General features: G+C 39.8%; 1 protein-coding gene across 3 annotated transcripts in view; it reads right to left on the reverse strand.

Annotated features, from left to right (window-relative positions):
* The window catches only part of LOC138003354 (uncharacterized), a 67793-nt gene that overhangs the window by 29395 nt on the left and 23486 nt on the right, over positions 1 to 14912 (reverse strand). For all 3 annotated transcript variants that reach the window (XM_068849375.1, XM_068849376.1, XM_068849374.1), the window contains 9 exons: positions 14282 to 14453; positions 13735 to 13972; positions 9971 to 10162; positions 8886 to 8990; positions 7702 to 7806; positions 6485 to 6656; positions 3464 to 3600; positions 1308 to 1415; positions 187 to 227 (listed from right to left, as the gene is read on the reverse strand). In XM_068849375.1, the coding sequence (XP_068705476.1) occupies positions 187 to 227; positions 1308 to 1415; positions 3464 to 3600; positions 6485 to 6656; positions 7702 to 7806; positions 8886 to 8990; positions 9971 to 10162; positions 13735 to 13972; positions 14282 to 14453 (1270 nt within the window). The remainder of the gene's footprint in view (positions 1 to 186; positions 228 to 1307; positions 1416 to 3463; positions 3601 to 6484; positions 6657 to 7701; positions 7807 to 8885; positions 8991 to 9970; positions 10163 to 13734; positions 13973 to 14281; positions 14454 to 14912) is intronic.

The following is a 14912-nucleotide window of genomic DNA, read 5'->3' on the forward strand; positions in this document are numbered from 1 at the left end:
AATAGGTGTGCAATGTTCATGGCTTGCTGGAAAGTATCATTAACAATATTTCTGAGGCTAATTTCACTTGCCCACTGGACAACCCGAATTCCATTTTCAGTTGCCCAGGAGCAATTCGACCTGGGTTTTTTCCCTGCCCAGCTCTGAATCATCCTTTTTTCCCGTGGGCAATGCAAGTAAACTCACCCGAAAGTAGCGTGATGCATGGCTGAGTATCCTTGAGAATCCTGCACGTCAATAAAATGTAAATCAAATCAAATCAAATCCAACATATATACCTTAATAAAGAATAGTCATTGAACTGAGTCATCATACGTGTGATTTCAAGCGCGAGTTCGATTTGTAATTACCACTTTATGACATCCATTTAGAAATCAAACAATAATCATTTTATCGCTCAAATACAGGACTTTAGTCAGCACCAATTTGATTGGTTACCATAAACAAGCCTTGAAATCTGATTGGTTGTTTCGTTTTCGTGGTCCTTTCTCATTGGCTGGGGAAATGATGCGGTTTATAGCGAAAAAATAATGCGATTCGAGAGTAAATCGCACTTCTGAGAGCCGATCAGATTGCAAGGAGATCACCAGTGATTTCTAAGTGGATGTAATAAAGAATGAAAGTGCCCGCTTTAACGGCTAAAGTCCAAAAATGTATGCAATTATGAGGTATTCTTGGTCGTCAACTTAAATTAATCTCATGAGTCCCTGTTTTAGCAAGACTAGTGGTTAGGCCGAGTGGTTAGGGCGCTTGCCTTGAGATCCGGAGATCCCGGGTTCAACACCCGCTCTGACCACTCGCTGAATTTGTTCCTGGTAGTCCCCGGTTCAACTTCCCAGCTGCACTTGTAAATAGCCAACTGGTTTGCCTCCGGCCAGTTGGGATTCTTAACAGTTGTTGTTGTTGTGTTCTGTTGTTTCGTTGATTGTTTCATTGGCCCTGAAAAGCCCCTATGGGGAACGGTCAATTAAGTATGTATGTATGTATGTATGTTTTTTAAAAAGGTAGAAGAATGAAAGTTTTAACATTCGACCTACCCAGTTGGTCTAACTATCCCTGGAGGATTATTTGTTTCTCGAGGAGGAATTACAGGAAATGTAAGATTTTATTGAAAAAACGAAAATTGAGCCAAGTTTTTGACAACAGCAGCTTTGTTATTATGCAGGCTAAACCAATCGTCCTTAGAATCGTGTTTGGTTCAACTTGTTACCTTTCCTCTTCCCTTTCAACGTTGCTTTGCTAACCGGACCGTTTTCGAAAGGAAGGGGGCGGGCATGTCCGGAGAAAATTGATCATTTGCTTCTTACCACTTTGTCCTTATCAGCTCCTCTATCAATCAATTCTCTAATGACGTTACAGTGACCTTCGTGACAAGCTATATGAAGTGCTGTGTGGCCACCTGCCATTTCGTCAATCTGAAAATGAAGTAAGATCTTGAATCAATTAATGAATCAATCAGTCAGTCAATCAATCAATCTATTTAGGTGGTCGGTACGCTTAACTAAAAGCAAGTTTACATTGTGAAGTACGCCACGAAATAATAAAGATAAAAATACGAAAATAAAAACTTTATTGGAAGTGTATACATTTAAGAAGAGCTACAATTAAAATGAATTACGAATTAAACTGGTTTAGTCATAATATTGAAGAGATATCTTTTTCGATAATGTCTCACGGAAAATCGGAAAATGTTAAGGTTCACACCGTGGAAATATATTGATGCTACTCTGGTTGTGAGAAATTTGAATGTATTTTACAAAGTTACGATTAGAAGACCCAACGTTTCAAAACTGGCTTAACATTTGATTACCATTGGATCACCCCTGATAAAAACAGTTTACACTGCAACCAGGTTGACATTCAAACATGATTTGATGCTACTCTGGTTGTGAGAAATTTAAATGTACCTTAATTAAAAAGTTGCAATTCAAAGACACAAGGTTTCGACATTCCTGTCTGTTGTCTTCATTAGAGGTAATCCAAAGATAATCGCAAGAGTTATTTTATATGCTACCAATTTGCTAAAAAAGAAAGGGGCGCGTTCATTAGTAGCAATTCGCGTCCTTTTTAAAAAAATTCTTGGTTTGCAACCACGTGATCAGACAGCTACGTTGGTGTACAAAAACGCAGAAAATGGCACCACAAGTTTTGCTTAATAATAGAGTCAAATTCCCAGAAGACATCTTAATGCATTGTTCTGTACACCAACAAGGCTGCTGTGACGTCAGATGCAAACCATCAATAACCATCAATAACCATCAAAGATGCAATAACGCAAATAGGGTCACCTAGGAGCCCATGACTAGGAGCCTCCCAATGCATTATATCCTTGAGGCAACCTTTGCGCGTATTTTTCTATTTTTAGAACTAATCCTTTGGCAGGAGACTCACATTTACAACAATTTACATCAATTTTCACAATTTGCATACATTGCTTTTGCTATTTTTGTCTTTGTTCCACAATACCTTTATTCTGATCGGCCATTCTAAACAGTGTGTGCAGAGCCGAAGAACTCGTGGCGTTCTAAAAATTGAAAGATACGAGCAAAGGTTGTCTCATAGGGCTTGTATGGGGGAGGCAAGCTCCTACTCATGCACTCCTGGATCACTCTGATGCAGAACTAGACCGGAGTGTGGAATGTTTGGTTTCTGAATGGTTACTTTTTAAGCTACAATCAAATTTCTTCAAACCAGAGAAGCATGAAACTATGCTTGATCGGAAAATCTTGTTGTTAACACTCAAAGAAGTTTACGAGGCTATTACCAAGGATTAAAATACGATATTCATTAAATATATATATTTTTAGTAACGTGACCAGAGTTGAAGATTTTGCTACACTTTTATTTAAAGTGCTACTATGATCAAAAAATCACTTCCATTTTTCTTCAGATTTTGAAAGTGTGATTGCTTAACACTTGACTGGCAACATTTGGAGCTTTGATTTTTATTCAAAGGTTGTTTACTTTGAGTGTAAGTGTTTGACTTCACGGTCCGCCATTACTAACGTTCCAAACTGACCAACTGGGCCTCAGAGAGTTGGATCTTGGGAAAAGTGACGTCATTTACTCACTAGCTTAAAATTTCAGCGTGTCAACGCAGCTTATTGTATACGCGAGTTTAAAAGTCTGAAAGCCCGAAACTCCCGCGCTGCAAAATAATATTGAGTCTTTGACGTCATTTTCTCCTCGATCCAGCTCTCTCAAGACTTTAAAGATCCGGTTAAAACAAACAGGTGTCTTTTTAAAATCAAGGGTTAAAACTTGGGTCACTTACTGTTTAGTTACCATTGTTTTGAAATCCAAATAAAAATAAAAATTATTTTTTTGGTCATAGTAGCACTTTAAGTTCGTCTGATTTGGGAAAAAAATGGCCTTTTGTTCAGACTTGTATAGACAATTAATAATAATAATTATCAAAATCAGATCGAAAACATGAAGCTTTTCCAAAGTTCATTTCCTATACCGATTCTGGATGATTATCTAGGATTTCCCTAACTCTTGAAAGATTGTTTTGTTTGCAGGCAGCTACCAGATGGTGACTCCCGATCCCTTCTACAACGGCGCGTTGTAGTAATCCTCTGAAGAAATCGTGGAATAAACCTAGAAAACATGTAACGGTTAAAGCAGACTCAGACTTCCAGAAATGCAGGATAACAGGATACATACCTCTTACTAACCGAGTTCGAGGTCCGTACTGTAAGTTACTGACCGAGTTTTTCCAGCGCGCGGGCCATAAATCAACGGGAAAAAACGACGATCTGTAACTTACAGTACGGACCGAGAAAACGAGGTTAGTAAGATATTTATTATATCTCTGAGGTTAACCGGCGCGCGGGCAAGGAAACTAGTCAAAGTGAAGCGGAAGGTTCAACTGCCACAAAGAATGCCGTGCCAAAATCCCAAAAACTAAATCTTCTTGGCTGTTAAGTTACAAATAGTTGCTTGCAAGATTCAAACAGTTTTCAGTACAAGTTTATGCAACAGAAATGACATGAAAAACTCGCTAGATGATGTTTTGTCGAAATTTTAAATTTAGCGGGCTGTACAGCGGGCCGTACTGTAGAATACGGCCCGCTAATTTAGCCAATTACAGCGCGCGTACTATCTGAGAGATATAATAAAAGATCGGTATATTGTTAATTAGTATATATACACAGGTGATTATTCAAAATCGCGCGCTCTCATTGGCTCGCTATCTCGAATTATCAGCCGATAATCACATCGACGGACAAAATGGCTGCCAGTAGTAGTTTTGCCACTGTAAGTGAAGATGATTTTCGCGTTGAAATGTTTTTTTTTTCTCTTTTTTGAAGTAATCACCTTTATACTAAACTTTGACTTCGTCTCGGTGAATATTCACCGATAATCACTTCGCCTTCGGCGAATAATTGTTAACTGTAACGAAGTGTCCCCTTCCCTTCTCCCCAAATTCCGTATCACATCAAATTTCACTTAAATGTCGCTCTAACTTTACTCCTGAAGTAAATTTGAAAGTCCTTTCACGGGAACACATGAGCCCAACAAACTGACTTGATTCCAACTGAGTGGCCTCATAGCTCAGTTAGTCATTGCACCAGCATCGCAGAGGTCTTGGGTTCGAATCCCGTTGTCTACAGACACAATTGAGGATCACTTCCCACTTAATTTCAGTTAAGACAACTGTAGCCTAAGAGCACCCCCTCACCCTTTGTGTCGTGATAAATGGGCAGTTAGTATGAAAAGGACCCGCATCACTTCGTACTGATAATAAAACAATTCGAGTTTGCACCTGATAAACTGGAGTTCTGATCAAAGGTGAAACAAGAACAACAACATCAACAGCAATAATATGACAATAACGATGATTACGATGTGACAATGAAATCAACGAAGATGACGATGACAAAGTGGCATCGAAACAAGATGATGCAATAGACCAAGGAGGTACACTCGTGGCCACAGCGTTTGCAGCGACATTAGCAATCACAATAGTATCGGTAACGGTATTAGCGAAGGCACTGTCCAAGGCAATGGTAATTTCATCGGGAATGGCCATCCATTACCTTGGTATTAGCACTGGCAAGGTGGCAGCAAGGTATATTGTAATTAGTTTTGGCGGTGGCAATGGCGATGCCAACGGCAGAGACTATGACAACAATGTTATGCAAAGTAGTACCAGGGAGTTTAAGAAACCACGACGACTACAGCGATGAAAACGTCACTTCAAAATATAAGTTTGAGCTATTGCATCTCGTTTACGTTGTACAATATGGGCGAAGTATCCTGTACTGAATGGACTGGTACGGGCGGATTTGATGTAAAGAGAGAGAATAGGAAGTTTTACGAAACGACGACGGCTGCGGCAACGGCAAAGGCAACCCCACAAAACAATAATATCATTGGTTAAAGGAGGAAGAGAATCGTGCTGCACGTATTTTAGGAAGTACTTCTGAAGTACTATGTATGACAACGACGTGAAATCACCAAATTTGAGGTTTTGTCGGAACGCAAGCATACAAAAGTGAACCTTTCATTGTCTACTTTTACCTTGAAACCGCTGGTACCAATATATTTTTGGGATACTTCGCCCACACTGTGCGACATGAGCGAGATGGAATAATCGTAAAGGACTACTTACAGTAGAGAAAATTAGATCTAAAAGTCCCTAATGAAAGATTCACTGCGATGTGCCCACGTTGTCATTGTTGTTGTTGTTGTTGACGATAACGGGAGAGAAGCTTACAAAAATGCGTGTACGATCATTTTTCCTCTTTTAACCTGAATATTACTAATTTCAATATTACTAATAATTGTTATTAATTTATGGCGTTGTCGTTGCCCGGCGTAACCGTCGTCGTTAACTTCTTAAACTCCCTATAGTAACGACAACGCAAACAGTTTCAGGGCTTGAAATTGCGACCCATACAGTCGCATTTGCAACTGAAAAATTTCCCTTCACGATTAAAATATCTGGAAAAGGCGCAAAAATGCGACTTGTTTTCACCTTCGCTCTTTCGAAACAAAAGGGTTAACAGTTACCACTCTGCTGCTACTTTTGCTAAAATAAATAAAGAAATGACAAAATTATTTTTTTCTCGCCGTGAACTTTCTTTCATTGTGAAGATAGCGTAATTGTAGCGTAATTTAGTTGCGATGTTACGTGAACAACTCCATTCCTTCGACCATTCGCCATTTCCAGCGGTTTCTCTACACACAAGTTTTGTGGGCTCATATTTTGTTTTGCTAAACCGCTGACAACACAAAGCAGCGCGACGATTTTGCGACTAAAATCTGCGAAATTGCGACTAAATTTTCGTATCTTGTCGCAAAATTGCGACAGGACTTTTTCGTTAATTTCAAGCCGTGAGTTTTAACTTGTCTTGACACTTCTACATTTACATGGCGAATTATCCTTTTACTATTTGAGACGATTAGTTTAACAATCTAGGAGGGACTGCCGCGTCTGGCACTTCCAACCCGCGCTGCGTGCGTGCAAACGTTGTACCTCCTAATGGTTCATCTGTACTATCACCATCGTCAGCTGTCGCCTGAGCGGGACTTGGATCAGTGACATACGTCACAGCAGCAGGATTCAACACCCAATGATCGCCTTCCACTGAAACCACCAGATCTCCATCCCCGTCGACTTCCAGAACCTTGCCAATGCGGCCAAGGATCTGTTCAAAAGGGGGCAACAAAACGCGATGCCTTTAAATGCATGATTGGCCAAGCTCCGGACTATTTAATGGATCAGTCTACGACTAGAATCAGGGTTACTGGGCGAACCACTCAAAATTCTCAGCTTTTAAACATTCCTCTATATAAATCGAAAGCCGGTGAGAGGAACTTTTATTATCGTGTGGTTATAACTTGGAACAATATCGACCCTGAAATCACTTGCTTCTTTTAAATAACGTTTGAAAAGTAAGTTAATCAATGACTTTCTTTTTTTTTTACATTAAAGACTTGTAAATACTTACATAATTTAATATATCGTATATTTTTTTAAATTAATGTATTGTCACTGAAAAGCCCCATCACGGGAGTGTCAATAAAGTTTTTATGTTTTAACCACCGACCGATTGGTTCTGTTGTTTGAGCCGACATCGGACAACCGTACAGCGGGTGGTCTCGAATTCGAAAACCCGTAGGGCAACCGTCTCAGGTCCTAAAAGAACGGAGGAAAAGGTGCTGCCTATTTAATGATATCTGTAAATGGTAAGACATTCAAGTCTTCTCGAACAAGGACTGAATTTCACAACCTTTGTTCGTAAACACTGTGAGACATTCCAAAGACTATACACTATTCGAAAAGAGCACAAAACTGTGGCCGGAATGGCAGTAATTTCTCAAAAAGGCTTATGGTGTATGAGGCCACGTAAACAAAAAGTCAAAAGGGACTTTGCTGAGTGCTGGAACATGTAGATGTAGCCGCACACTTGGTAAATAGATTATTTTCCCCATGTTATAATGCAATAAATCTTGAGGGGTTCTTTACATAAAGACAACACAAGTTAATTACCCTCACTTGGGACTGTATCATGCTTCAGTGAACTGGATATCCATTGTCTAAATGCAAATAAGCCCTCAAAATGAACTGTATTATGGGACTTGCGACAATAGCGAATAAGAAAGTTAAAAGACTTTTATACCATCTTTGTCTCAAGATGATTATAAATTTCACTCTTCTTAGTCGAAAGAAATTCAAAGATAAGATCTCACCGAAACAAGTGCTTCATTCCAGCCTCCATGACCTTCTTGCAGTTCCTTTACCAACTTTTTGTCATTCTTGACTAAGATCTCGTCCCCTCGCTTAAATTTCTGGATCTGTATAAGAAAACGAAAGAGATGAGTATGTTATGTTACCACCATAACAACAGTCGCGCAAAATATTTGGCACACCATAAGATGTAATTTTTATAGGCTCCGCCCACGATGCATACACGATGCTAAGTTCCAGAAAATAAAGAAACCCACACATTGTAGACTACTGAAGAAATTTGTCACACTCGCAAAACAAAACAAACAGGAGGCTACGGGTAGCCGACACTTTGTTCGAAGGAATTTTATCCGATTTCCTTTAAATGTCACAGTATTTCAGTGATTTTTGGTTACAATATCTTGTTCAATTCCGTATTCCGCAGTCCAAAGTCCACATTCCATGACCCAACCATACGGTTACGTGCGATCGTAGCGTAGTTGTTCACATTTAAAACTGTTGTTTACGGAGTTGACTCCAATGAAAACTAGTAAACAAATGCTTTACAACTTTCTACGATGCTTTGTAAAATATTTTTTTCTTAACAATACCGGGAGAATTAGAAAATTGTGTAATTAGCACGGTCAGATGGGTTACCTTGAGTCATATGATGACCGGATATTACATGGGCGCAACGAAAACACAAAAACTCGTTTCCGGTCACGCACACAATTCTCTGTCGCGTAGTACGTCCGCGGTTTAGTAGTCATGGCAATTGCCCCTGAATGAGGAGATACCGTGTTCGATTCCTACTTGGACTGCCTTCTAAGAGGCAAAGACATCTCACGCATGCCAAGCCACAGTGCGACCATCCAAAATAATAAAAATATTAAAAAAGTCTTCAGTCCAAAAACGGAATCGAATCCTATACTTTGTTCTTCGAACAAAGTAAGTGCTAGTTCACTTAACATTGCCAAAGCAAGAACGATTTTTAATGTTGGAAGTTCAATGAATGTAAGCCATATTTTAGATGGCTGACGGGCATCGAAACTGTCAACACTAAACATCATTCTTTTTTTGCGCAAAGAAACTAGTCTTTTAATTTAACGTATACATTGTAACACTGAAGTTCAATGATGAGAATGTGATGCGGTTCGAAACCTATGCATAAGGCCTGCCTTATGACATGAAGTACACTCCACCTCACCTTTGTCAATGCCTTTGGATTGTAACGCCACAATTTGTCAGGGTAGTCTACGAGAACATCACCGTTAGAAGCAAAGTCATGAACCACACCAACCTTCCCTATAAACTGTCAAATGAACAGAAACGATAAATATGTGATTTATTTAGGTGTAAGGTGATACTAACAATTCAACATCTGTTTTTACGCCTTTTGCTGTAGCGGTTCAAGGGCGTCTGGTATAAATTCCCACAAATTGGAGTTTGTTAGTATGAAAAATTCACCCCTGCTTGTTTACAGCAAATTGCACTCGAAATCACGTGATTACCTATAAAAAAAAATACAAAAATGATGACCCTAGTGGTGGTAAGTCTTGTTCTCCTGGCTTCTTCATGTTTTAAGAGTTTCACTGTTCTCAACGTTAATGAAATGGCAAATAGACCCTTCTCCAAAATGGCGGCCGAAAATTCAAATAAGTTAAAATTAAAACCTGATACCAGAAATAGAAAGAGCACCTTTCCTTTAGTAACCCTGCAAAGTTTCAGCATATCAGGTGTAATATCAGCTGAGAAAACCTAAGTTGAAAAATGAAAAATTTACGACAGACGTTTGTATGACTAGGGGTATGGCGTATACCCCCCAGTAATATAAACGCCTGTAAATTTTGCTGAAACTTTGCAGGGTTACTAAAGTAACTCATTCATCACTGCTCTTTGATCTCTAATACTAAGTTTGAAACCAAGAAATTTGTTATTTCACCTTGGTTTTTAACACTGGCACTACAAAAAATGTACCAAAATGGCGACACGATTATTTTTTTTTAGCAGCAGGGAAAGGGTGCATGAGACGCCAATTTTTTTAAAGCTTCAAAAAGCTTCTTTTTATATGCCATTTCCCTGAGCGAAGAAATGGACTTCGGGGGGAGCGAGGCAGTGTAATATATATGTAAAAGAAAGACTTTTTAAAGATTTTAAAAAAGATGGAGTCGCCAGCACCCTTTCGCTGCTGCTTTCTTTCTTAAACTCCCTTGAACATCAGACTTTTCCAAAAGGTCATTACAGAGGGAACTTGTTAAAGGTTGAAGGTTAAGGTTAACGGTAAGCCCCAACCTTTGCCATGTCGGCGTTCCATTCACCATGACCAACGCTTAACTCCTGAAGCTGTTCGCTTGTGAGCTGAACGATGACCTTGTCACCGGTCACAAATCCACTCTGTGACTTCTCTTGTTTAACTATCAACGGGGGTAGATGATCTCTATAATAGCTTCCACCACTTGCTGGGACAGTGCACTTAAGATCCACCTAATAGAATAGTTAAAAGAGAACATTGGCTTTGACAAAAAGTTTTGCGATTGCTGGAGATAAGTTACTTTTAAGTAAATAAATTGTTTGTTAGAAGCGTTGTGCAAAGACAGGCAGCGTTGCCGTGGCCGTGGACCAGGGCGTCGGACTTAACATTCAGATGTAGACTGCCTCAACTCCTTGTCTGTGAAGCGGTTTGCGTTCTGTTTGAGTTTAAACTACCAACAACGCAATGTTCATCGGCGCCTTCATCAGTTGTTCCTAGGCCTCTGCTCCTTCGAAACTAGCCCCTTTGCACTTGTGTATGCAATGACAACAGATTTTCATCAAGCGGATCGAACCCCTTAAGGACGTTCGCGCCCATTGCTACTGCGCATCTTTTTGCACATGTCACGCACACGTCATGCATCGTAGACCACGCAAGTAAACACGATGCTGAAGGCGCAAAAAATTTCCACGAGAAGGGAACATGAAAGTATGTGGCATCATGGGATAGCTGTGGACCCAGGTCTTCTCGGAAATGTCACGCAATGGCGTGACAGTGCGAATAGACAATCGCTTTGAGAACTTCGCAGCGATTTTACTCTCTTGAATGCTCGGTGACCCCCATTTTTCTTTCCGTAGATCACTTCCTTTCTTGATTTTGTCCATTTTAACAAAAAACAAAAAAAATCTGTACGTGAGAAGTTACAAATATTTGGCCTTTTATGCTCTCGTGCGACCGAAGTTTTCTTTCTTAGACTAATATGTATCGTTTTTCAAGGTCTATTTCACCTCAGAAAAAGACATCAGCTGCAAAGGTTAATTAAGTTATATTAGTAATGTTGAACTGAGTACGTTTACCTGATCTAAATTTCACTCATGTAGCTTTTTTATTGCTGACAGTTGTAAGCTAAGATCGTCTTAAAGTAACGCAATCTTCTAAAAATGCAACTCATGATCTCGAAAACGAGCACGGTGACCCCCCATTTTTTTTTGCCTTTTTGGCAAAAGTAGATCATTACCTTTCTGCGTGGCAAGTTTAAAAAGAATCTGTCCGTGGGAACGTTTTGGGCGCGAACGTCCTTAAGTCACACATTTCCACACCGAATGGAAAAAGACTTTTCCTTGGGTGACTTACAGTGAAGGCAAAATGTTTTGTTCAAGTTGTGGTGATTGTCCTGACAAATCAAATGATGCATTTTGTTGTGCAAACGCCGGACTCAGTAATCAGTTCGGATTCGAATCATCAAGTCAACAGGGCATATTTAATCCCCTTTTACACACGCACAAAAATTGGCACGGCATTCCAAGCGGATCGAACCCTGACAGTACGACTGCCGTGCCAGAGTTTTGTGCTAGTAAAGCCGGCTAAGGGCGGAAGAGGCGATTCGTGTCAAAGCAAACCCTGGAGAAGCTTTTTCACCAAGAGCTCTTCTCCTCGTGTTGGAAGAGGTGAGACTGAAAATTGAAAACTTACTTGGTATACTCTTGCGAAGTCTCATCAAAGAAATTGTTTGTAAAAATAGATACGTCAAATTTAATATTAGCATGATGCTGCGGTCAGGAAGGACTTTTTTTTCAGTTGAATTAAAGCACGAAAAAATGCAAGGTGAACTGAAGGCAAAAGCCGAAATGTAATAGAAATATCCACGATGATCGTGTACATATATAAATGAAGTGTTGCCCACAAAATGTTAAGGTCGAGCACTGAGTCATCCGAAACGGAAAGAATCACAGAAGGAACGATTGAACTTCTCAATACAACATTTAAAAGAAAAGGTAGTCTTAACAATCTCACCCTAAAACATTGCGATAAAACTGAAAAATGTCGAAAATAATCTTGCTTAAAAAGCGACGACCTTTCGACGTTAGCTTAACGTCACTTTCAAGAGAAACTTGTCGACAACGCACGACGAAACAGGTTTCCTGTAAATTCACCATTTAATTCTTCTGCCTGACGATATTCAACACCCAACTCAACTCAACAGTTCGCTGAATGGTGCAAAGCACATTAAGTAATTCTTTTAGATATTTTTTTTTTTTTAAATTAACATTCAAAAGTTACTAATTATAAGGGCCTGGCAAAACGGGAAATGTTTGGCGACCAAACAACATTAAACATTGTTTGGTGACCAAACATTTCTTTTGTTCTCGTGTTTCATGGGCGAAGCTTTGTTCGTTTGGACAACCGTATCAAAGATGCTTAGCGCTCGCATGCGTACCACGCTTGCTCACCCGCTTGTATCCACGTGTTTTTTAGGTATTTGTGAGCCGTAGTTCTTTGCTTGTGGAGTTTGACCCGAGTTAGATCAAACATGTTTTAACCGTCTGGGCACTCACTTCAAAATCAGCATGTTAAGTCACCAAACAATGTTAGATGTTGTTTAAGGTGAATCCCAAGAAATAGAACTTGCGATAGATTTCCGATAAAACTTCGCACACTGTTGTCACACTGTTGTAATATGTCAGGGAGATGATAAAAATGTAATAAAAAAGGGGGGTCACCGTGCTCGTTTCCCTGGTGCGACGCTGACAAATACGGGTATTCGAGCTACTTTGACAATTGCTGCGCACCCCTAATGTTGGACAAATTTAGTTCGAATGATATAAACACATGAGAAATGAAATGATGGTAGAACCAACTGGGATCTCGGAAAAAATCCGAGCCCCAGATGGGATTCGAACCCACGACCCTCCGTGATCTAGTCGGATGCTCTAACCACTGAGCTACTGGAGACTCTATGGTGAGCAAGGGTGAAATGTGGGTATTGACTCGAGCTGAATCACGCAGCTACAGAAATTTAGTTCGATTTTATAAATGTAATCCAACGTATAAAGCAGAGCGTAGTATCATTCCGTACTTATTCAAGTACGTACCTGAAAAGTGTATTTGAATGCCTTTGTGAATACTTAACACTCCAAAATAGATTTAACTTGAATGTAGGCTGTTCGACTCGTAATGGCTCCTTCCGTACAATTTCATGAAATCGCCAAAAAACTGACCATAGCCTACTCCATGAAGACTACTCCATGAAGAACCAGCGTTCTCAGCAAATATATGAAATACAAAATGGGGGTCACCGTACTCGTTTAGCAGAAAATAGCTATTCCTTGACGGATTATGCTTTGTGTCAATGAAAATCCGCAATTTTATCAATGTGCCCGCGCTACTGCGCCAGGGAATCACCTTAAAAGCCAAACATTTCCCGCTTGGCCAGGCCCTAACAAATTTTCTTACTTACAATTTCAATACATTAACAAATAACTGCCACAATTACTCAAAACGTATCGCACTATCGTTCGGGTCCTGGCCGGGGACATGAAAATGAAGTTGACCTAACGTCGAAACGTCGCTTTTTAACCAATGTTTGAACATTTTTCACTTTTATCGCAATGTTTAACCGTCCAATGGAACGTTATTGAAATTTGTTAAGACTTTTGGTGTGCAATCCACTGCGACAAACTTCGCAGTTAATTGGTCGAATCGCTTGATTGAGGGAAGGAATACCTCTCGGCAAAAAAGATTTCGGATATTCGAATAGAAACTTTGGGGTCAATCGTTCCTGCTTAAAAAGATATAAATCACATACCTTTCCGTGTTTGCCAACCCTATAAATATTCGTCCCTTTTCGTTTCTTCCAAGCGACGCGCACAGAATCTTTGGTAGCTTCATCATCCCAACTTGTGATCTCCTTGACCACACCCTCGGTGTTTGGGCCTCCATCCTGATCTCCCCATTCCCAGTCACAGCCCCTGACCACCTTAGCGCCCTTAAACAAACCACGGGTTTCTAGCTTAGTGGATCCTTGCCTTGTTCCCACGGCAACTCTAAAAATAAGGAAACTTTTGTTATCTAATCACCTTTTTTGACTCAATGTGTCGAAGTCCACTGGAAAATAGGCTAGTTTCGAATTGTCTACTGAAGAGGAGTTCTAGGAGACTGAAGTTTTCTTCCATATTAAACAGACAAACAATTCATCGATTTGTTAATAAGTAGGGAAAAATAGATCATAAGTAGTTTCATCAAAGGCTCCGCCGTTCCTTCATGCACAATTCAAGAATGCAGGAAAAAAGAAAGCACAGAAACGAGACTATTTCATTTAAAAAAAGAAAAAATGGCAACATTCCGTGACATACCCTTGGCCGCCGCTCTTGTCATAGCGTTCAAATTGGTGTCCTACATCATGTGAGTCGGTCATGTAACACTGGGTGCACAGGTCGTAGTTTGGACAGGTCTTACAATGCCAGCGAAAGCCAACAATAGGATCCTGCTTGCACCCATCACAGGAAACTCTGATATGCCTCACCTCTGAAAAGAAAGATAGCAATCAAATCAACAACATGTATTCACCAATAATACGTGTATAATTCAGTCCTAGAAAATAAGAACAAAGGCCTAATCGAAAACGTCTCCTGATGGCCCCAAGAGGCCAGATGTTACCTACAATTCATTGGAGTAAGGGCCCTTCTCTCCTGCTCTCCCGTACCTTTGAAATAGTCTACCTGGTGACATCACTGGCCTGGCTTCTACATCTAGTTTTAAGAGCGATCTCAAGACTCAGTGTTTTTACTTTGAATGGGAATTATTAGGTTTTGTTAATATTTATATCTTTCTCTTTTTACATTAATTTTACTGAGTTAGTTGTCATTATTAAGGTCCATTTTTATTTTATTTCATCTTATTTTTTTGAAGTGCAATTGATCATATATATCGATGGTTTCCATCTGACGTTACGGCGTCCATGTTGGATGGCAAGAACAATAACCT

Source organism: Montipora foliosa, chromosome 5, assembly GCF_036669935.1.
Source record: "Montipora foliosa isolate CH-2021 chromosome 5, ASM3666993v2, whole genome shotgun sequence".
NCBI classification, from domain to species: Eukaryota; Metazoa; Cnidaria; class Anthozoa; order Scleractinia; family Acroporidae; genus Montipora; species Montipora foliosa.